This window comes from Limulus polyphemus, unplaced genomic scaffold (genome assembly GCF_000517525.1).
Source record: "Limulus polyphemus unplaced genomic scaffold, Limulus_polyphemus-2.1.2 Scaffold747, whole genome shotgun sequence".
In the NCBI taxonomy this organism is placed as follows: Eukaryota; Metazoa; Arthropoda; class Merostomata; order Xiphosura; family Limulidae; genus Limulus; species Limulus polyphemus.
Genome location: NW_013666357.1, coordinates 11,849 through 20,498, shown reverse-complemented (window position 1 = coordinate 20,498; position 8,650 = coordinate 11,849). Strand labels below are relative to the sequence as shown.

At 33.1% G+C, this 8,650-nt stretch overlaps 1 protein-coding gene across 1 annotated transcript in view; it reads left to right on the top strand.

Annotated features, from left to right (window-relative positions):
- Positions 1-5,336, top strand: part of LOC106460314 — a 17,131-nt gene extending 11,795 nt beyond the window's left edge. The window contains exon 2 of the mRNA XM_013920005.2: positions 3,836-5,336. Within this exon, the coding sequence (XP_013775459.1) occupies positions 3,836-4,210 (375 nt within the window). The 3' untranslated portion in view covers positions 4,211-5,336. The remainder of the gene's footprint in view (positions 1-3,835) is intronic.
- The last annotated feature ends 3,314 nt before the right edge of the window (positions 5,337-8,650 follow it).

Genomic DNA, 8,650 nt, shown 5'->3' with positions numbered 1-8,650 from the left:
TGGTTTCGGTTAACCGTAACCGACCGGTTACGGTTCGGTTTTCGGTTTTTGTTTTGGTTGGTTTAGTTATTTATTACTTTATTATACTACTTACTTTACTTTACTTCTCTCTCTCTCTCTCTCTCTACTATATATATATATATATATATATATATATATATATATATTCTGAGGACTGTCACTGGTGGATATCATGAGTAAAGCAGATAGGAATTTTTGCCCATCCCTACTGACCAGTGATTCTTACAGTTCAGGTCTTTATGCTTTTCAAAATATGGAAATGCAGACACTCAATGCACTGTCTCAAGTGGGTCATTCCTCCAGACCTCCCAACGTGTTTTCTTCTTTCTTCAAGTGGAGTATGGGGTTCTTGCCACTTCTGGTTCCCAGTCGCTGGAGTGGTGGGCCATGAAGGTTTCCTCACAAGTGGGTTTTATACAATAACACAATTTCATAGCCATATGTACTCACTCGATGAGAAGAGGGCTCTTGTTGTTATGCTGCATATTATGCACAAAATCTGTTATGCAAGGCACTTCCACTGGATGTTTTCTGCTCACATGTACCACACTTGACATAATCCAATGTATACCAAGAGGCTTCCCCCAGATGTTTTTGCCTAGGTAGACCTCACTTGGCTATCTTGATCTCAATCCAAGGTGCTTTTTCTGGATGTTATTCCCTGGGCAGACTGCACTTGTTGATTTTACAAAGTTATGCAATGCTCTTTCATGTTGTTTTTGTCCTTAGATCACACTTGGCATAATATGTCGTATCCCAAGGTGCTTCCCATAGATGTCTTCTGCCTGGGAGGACCACACTTGGCCTATTCATATACAGTCCTCTAACCCTAGCCATGTATTCTATTTGTTTCCACCATATGTGTCTTATCTTTTTTACTGGGTGAAGAGCATGTCTGTTCCAGAAGTAGTGCTATACCCCACAAGTGTGCCTCATATTTTAATTGTGGCAGATCTGCTTTTTTCATAGCGATCACTCTCCACTTGATTATTTGTTTTTGCACCTTCACCGACCTCTCCACCTTACCAAGGGGGGATCAGAGGTAGTACCGTTTTGGAAATTAACATTTTCTAACACTGAAGATGTATTTCCAATAGGTACTTAACTCCTCTCATCTACTTCCCACTCTCCCTCCCAATTAATTTGCTGGTGTTTTCGAGTTTGTTTATGCCGGTTCTTGAAAGTGAGGATTGTGCAGCAAGGGTAGAGAGTGCAATGGGATTAGTGGAGGGTGGTCACATGATCAACAAATGTTGCTGCAATGATGTAAAAAAATATAGGGTTTTAAAGACAAATGAAGGTCAAGATAGCTATGCATTTTCAATGTTAGAAAATGTTAACTTCCACAACATGTAACTCAAATTTTACATATGAATCTACTCCTCCCTCTCATTTTAGTAGTAGGTTCTTTCTGTATTTCATAGAAGTTTCTGTTATCACAATTTTTTACATTTATCCAGGTTTAGGTAATTCCCATTATAACAAAATCCTCAGTTCAGACTAATGCTCTAACATAATCTATTTCATTTGTTATATTTCAAGCATTACAATAGTAACAATTTAGTCAACCTATAAAACTACCTCTTTATTTTTTTGTTACACTACACTTTTTTCTATGTCTATATTTTTTCCACTTAGTTTAACCTGGCCCTCACCACTGTCTAGTTCTAGTTTAAAGCTGTCACTGTACCTGTGTTAATAGACCTAGAAAAGAAGTCAGCTTATACCCTGTTTAAATAGAACCAACCATTCCAAAAAGCTTTTTTTTTCCCATTGAAGTGATCCACATAAGTACAACCAACCATTCTGCTCATCTATACATACTAATCTTAACCTAGCATTCAACCCTATTGACCTACTTATAATTAAATCCCCACATTAAGTCTTGACACTATATATATATCCTTGGAACAATTACATTATGATCTGTTTCTTTAAATTTCTTTATCAATTAGATTTTCTGACCTACCCTACCTTATATCATTAGTCCCTTTGTGAACTACAAACATTGCATCACTGCTAGCACATTTTACTAAATCACTTGTTTTGTAAGTTATATATCCACCAACTTTGACCTTTGATAAAATATTTTTCTCCTTTCTTATCACACAGACTTTTCTATTCATATGCAGTACCAAAGAATCATGTATAACTATAATCTCCTTAAGTTTTACATTCTCATCTTCTTTTATCTGTTTTTTCCTGCACAAGCTGAGGTATGAAATATGTTACTTTAAAGAACCAGCTCATTACAATTAAATCAACTATTTCTAGCCTTAATATTATTGTTTCTAACATCCTGGAAGTCATTATTAATTACTGTATCCCTTACATGCAAAAGCTCCTCTTGAGATGATGCTTCAATCTCCTACAGCTTACCCTTACCTTTATTTGGCACTTTACTGTGTATAGAATAGCCTCCAATTTCTCTTTCAACCTGCAAACTCTATGGAAAGAAATTGCATATTTTCACTACTAGCTTCCTTAAAAGTTCTTATTAATCCAGAGTTCTCAATTAAAATTTACTCCTTGCACCCATCAAAATGTGAGTGACTAACAGACTACACTACAAGTAGCTTTTTTGACAAAATTATATTAAACAATTTTATGACATCATTATCTTCACACAAAAGTAATTAAGTTTATCTTACAATATAGAAGAGTCAAATAACTAGTCTTTGAATGATATTTAAGGAGTAATACAATGTATTTAGTCTGTTTAAAATGTACCAGTTAGCTGAATTACAGTAAAAGTACACCTACTAAAAATAAAGTACACTAATAATATTTACCAATATTATTAAATCAGGTGATCATTTTATTACTTACCTAAAGTTACTAGAAATAAGAACATTAATCAGATCCTTAAACAAATTTAACTTACCAAGAAATCAGCCAGTAAATTATGGCGTAATTGTAGAACCTGTGGTAGAAGAAATATAGTTTTCATTTATGTTAAGTGGACTTAGTATTATTTTTTACCAAATAATTTAAAAGAAACCACTTAAGAATAGCTTCAGGTACTGATCATGAAAAGAAACAAATTAAGCAAGGTTGAAATGATCATCTTTGTTGTAGACTAATAATATTACAAGATATTCAGCAATGGATGCACACTTGAGAGGTTGATCTGGAGCCTATATGATAGATCTAGGCAAAGATCATCTAAGTTTAGATCTATCTTTGATTCGGGAATTTCAACTTAAGCACAAAACAAATGCAGCATGGGAATAATTTTTATTATTGCAGAGCAATTTAGAAGTGCATGATTTTATATATTTTAATTGAAAATCCATCATTTTCACTTAAATAATTTATACCAAGTTTAATTTCTAAGAGTTTGGGCACCAAACACAGTCCTTCTTAAAGTTAGTTACTGGATTAAATAGGGGCTGTATTATACACTGTATTTTGAAATACATAATCATTTTCACTTGTTTCTTCATATTGGGTACAAATACAAAGTATTTCATAGTTAACTTCTAATGTATACTTTTTATAAAAAATTGAATCATAAAATGTGTTATTTAAGATCCATTATAAACAAAAATAACATTGTTTTGTTAATTCTTTTTATAAAAAATTTACAGGTGTGGTAAAAATGTTTAAATATTGTTTATGAACTGTGAATAATATGTTAATTTTAATAACATGAGAAACTTTAGGAAATTATATCTGTATCAGGTAGTATCTATTTGTAAAGAATCTTTTTGAAGGGTAGGCTCTACTCTTTCAGTTTAAGTGTTGAGTTTTTTTGTGAAACAAAAATGTAAAAGCTATTTACCAGATTTATTTACTTTTGAAAAATTCACAGCATGGACAAGATGTGTATCTGACTAGTAGAAAAAGGGCAACTTCAGAAAATGTGACAGATGAACATTCTCCAGAATTTGAGTTGGAACCATCTTGTAAATCCAATACTAAATATCTAGACATCATTGAAGTAGGAATGAAAGTATTTTTTTGGTTGTTGTTGTGGTTTCTGTTTATTGTACTTGAATTTGGAGCTGTTTTCTTTGTGTTTTCTATCTTCTATTTCATGTACAGAAACTTTAGAAAAACAACCAGAAAACCAGGTGAACTCAGTGCCTATTCAGTTTTTAATCCAAACTATGAAGCAATTCAAGGAACTTTGAAAGCAGAACAATTTGAAAGAGAACTGAAATTTGGTGCTGGCAGTATTCACTAATATAATTATATTTCATGGCAAATTTTTATTTCAAAAATGATTTATAAAGTAGCAACAAGTAGGATTTGATCTGGGTATGGGCTTCACTAATATAATAGCCATTTTTTCAAGTTACTTGACTAAATTGTGTTTATTGGCTAATGGTAACATATATTGACAGGCAAAAAATATTTTCCTTGTTATGTGTTTATTTATAATTTTCAGTTTAACATCAAAGGGATTGTATTTGAGAAATTATTGTTGGGAGTTTTGTAAAGCATAAATTCAGAACATTTTGTATACAATATCTGCAGTAGACATTTGACAGTATATGTTTATAGGCAATATTAAACCAACAATGAATATTGTTTTAGTTGTACTCTGAGAGAATATAGATAAACTGCTTTAGTCCAGTGTATGAACAGTGAGTTGTTTTAATATTTCAGAAAATCAAGTTCCAGTTTAAAGAGAATATAGTAATTTAAGAAATATATTTATGTAGAATGAATTTGTCTGTATTTTATATTAGAGTATCAATGGGTATGATGTCCTATCTGTTATTTAAATAACATTTTTTTAAACTACTTGTGCATCAAATTGCTTGTGAATATGTGACTTTGTTGTAACAGTGTCCCTAATAAAAAAAAAGTTTAACAGAAACACCACTCCTATTTCAGTTAATCCTATTAGCTACTGCTGGTCTTTTTATTCATTCAGCACATGTGTATGAATTGTTTATTCAATTCACAATTCCACACTACTTTGCCCCTCCCTGGAAAAGGTTTAGTCTTTGGGTTTAGGAGTTTGTGTGACTATAGAGCATAATACAAGTTATTCAGTAAGACTTGGAGCAAAAGTCCATGACTTTCAGTTGTAAGTATTATGGGAAAATGTGTGCTCACAATGATACCAAAATTAATAACTCATAAAGAAATTTGTAGCATGTGCTAATGAATCTAAGATAATTTTTTGTCATAAAAACAGGCAGAGACTTGGGTATTAATATGGCTAAAATCAGCAGTAATCCTATCTGTTTACAGCAAATGAAATAAGAAAATATTTGTAGTTATAAAGTGGTCCCAGTCAGGGAATAACTAGACATTGTACATGTACATCATATATGAATTCTGGTATAATAAAAAACTAATCTCAGGTGATAGTATGGCTAAAGTTAATATTTATCTTATCATGTCTTGACTAAATTCCCACATCTACATGTGTCTTCATGCATTGCACAAGCTTATGATGTAATTGTCATAATGTTGTAGCTCTCCAACAATAGGAGATATACATGACTTTCATAAGCAATATCTCCCATGAGCACTAGGACATAATCATAGGCTCATTCTTTCCTCAGCACAACCTGTGTTCCAACATGTTTTTTTCTATGCTTTTTGAGTTTCTAGTAATATTAATTGACTGCCTTTTGTTCTTTAGTGCTACATTGCTTTTGTCTTTTTGCACCTGATGACAACTTCATTTTCTCTAGCCACCACATTTTTACTTTAAGCTACTTTCAACAATGCATACCAAGTAAAATATATAAAATCACAAGGTCCAAACATTTCTTTTCAGGCATTTTTGCTTACTCAATGGCAACTGGAGACACTATCTGTTCATGGACTTGACATTCAGTTGCTAGAGTACTCAGTAGAGCACATGCATGCATGTGACAGGTCTCAGATTTCACTTTGTGGTGAGGTATTTTTTATGATGTGAATAAATTAGCTTCCACATTTTTTTTAGCAGTGATGGACCATGGTGTACCATTAAATTAATTAATGATTGTCCTACTCTTGTACTCTATCCTGACCCTTCACCTCCACACTGAGGCTCTTCATTATGACCCTAGCAGTTTTGGTGAGACACGTATTCTTCTTTGTTTGCTACTTCGTTTTCCATTCCTCCTTTCCTGGTTCCTTTGTTCATGGGATCTCCTCAGCCAAGTGTCTGCATCCCTTTCACTTATATCCGAGACCTTCGTGTCACTCATTTTCTTAGTGACCTTATCTTTAGGGGTGTACCCAACTCATTGGAATCCAGTGCTTAAACTGTTTGTCTGAATTCTAGTATTGTTTCCTTGATATTTTGACTCACCGGTCCTTGGGTAGTTCTATCTGTTACCCATCTTCAGGAGTCACTTTGGACTACCCATCTATTCTTCATTGTTTTCTTGCTGCTGTTCATCTTCTCCATTCCCATGTAACTATCTGTAATGTCTCTCATTAGTAACTCTTCTCTGGAAACAACCGTGGGCTCTGATCCCATCAGTACCTGCCTCTCCCACTTTCCTCTCTTGTGTTATTCCTTCACCAGTGATCCTGGGTTCTACATGTTCTTTCTCCTCATTTCACTCTCCTCTTTCAGACAAAGTGTCTTACTTCTGCTCACACACATAGCTATTCTTGTTCAGTGCTGTTCTTTATTTGCATACCACAAGCCTTATTATTATGTACCCTCTCAGTTCACTTGGTTTAACTGATTCATGCATATTAGCATGTGACAAACCTCCACCAACAGACATGTCTCATACTCATGTGACTCCTTCTATGCTATTCTACCAAACTATCACTTCTCTTTTCGCAATGCTTGTGTTGAGGCATTTTCTTTAATGATCTTTCAAATCGAAAATATATTTTTCTTGGCATTTCTTTATACCAACATTATGAATTCTGAAATAAATGTTACCAAGTCAGAGGTTGTACCTTCTACCATCTTATTTACTTAGGCTTCCAGTGGGAGTAACTTGACTTTGGAATTATTGGCAATTATTCACCAAGAGATTGATCATCATTTGAAACAACCTCCTGAACATGCCAAACCTGTTTGGTACGACAACAGTTTTGACAGCATTTTTCTTTCACCTGAATTTGCCAGGTCTTCCCTGGTTACTTGTGGGTTCCATTAGGCCTAATACAGCTTTTTTGGACATAATTTCATAGGTATGTTATGATTTAACCATTTCCCTGATTTCCTATGATCCTCTACCTTTCTTGTTACATACTCCTTCCTCTCAGTATTTTGTATTTCCACCCTCTCCTATATTATAGTTCATGCTGATCATTTTGTATCTCAGTTATGTGATGGCGTAAGCAAGCCTTCCCCTCTGAGGACTGCAGCTGAGTTTTTTGGCCTATCATCAGGCCAAAGTAAGTTACTTTTTCACTTATATAAAACCCAAATATGTTATAAACAGATATTGATAATATATGTTAGTTTATTCCCTGAATTAATATGCCACGAATTCTGTATTTTCTGCTTTTGATATGTAAAACTTATTGCATTCACTAGTTTTCATTTCTATAACTAATATATTGTATGACGTATATTTACCCTAAAAAGGATGCTTATTTAAATCTCTAAATGACATACAATAATTTAATTTTCATGTTTATTCATTACCATTGTACAAAATTATATCCTTACCTTTCTGTACAAATTTCCACATCTTTTTCTAGAACTTGTTTATTGCTGGTTTGGATGTGATGGGCTTGAAGAGGACCTTTACATTTCAATTGTCAGTATCTTCAGGTTAATATCCATTGTCTTTTCCATCATGTAGACAAATTCTCATTTAAAAAGATAACGAACATTTTCCAAAGTGATGTGATCTGACATGACCACAGAATGTTTCTTCATTTTAGAAAATTGTATAAAACATATCATTCACTTGAAATTCATAAGTGACATGACTATCCAAGTCATGATGAAATTTTGGACAGTAGAAATTTTGACCCTCTTCCTTATAGTGTACCTCTACAAAATGTTATTAGAGAGAAGTTTTGGACGTTGACAACTTATAAGAAACGAACATTTAGCAGATATCTAATCCTGGTAGATAATACTGCGTATTAGATATTTCCTTCAAGATTGCAGTTTGTAGGCTCAGAAATACTCGTTTATCACTATTTTCCATATCAAAATGGATATTTTCCTCACAAAGATATTGATATTTTGAAACAATGTTATGGTAACATGGGATTCATTATCCTTCACTTCAATTATACTTTATACAAAAATCATCAAATATATTGACCATTTTTGTCGGTTAGAATTGTATGATATATATCATATGAAATGTAATAGTTTCGTGTTTTCATTTATTGCATAGCATAAAGATAGAAAATGTACATGAATCACAACCTGTTTTCCAACTTTTGTACAATTCTACTTTATGTCCATATTACTATTTGTTCAATTCTGTATGTAAGACATTTAATATAGTTTATAAACTAAAACGTTAATGTATAGTTCTTCTATTTTGCAGAGTTTGTCATACTTTACAACGAAAACATTTTATGCTCACTACTTGGTAAGACTAAACCGTGCCTGGCATCCGGCAGTTGGTAAAAAAAACTCAGACAGGGTCTGTCTACAAATACTTCAAATTACATCTAATGCCAATCTTAGGTTCATAAATCACTAAGATTAAATATCAGATAACCATGGATCTAACTTAGT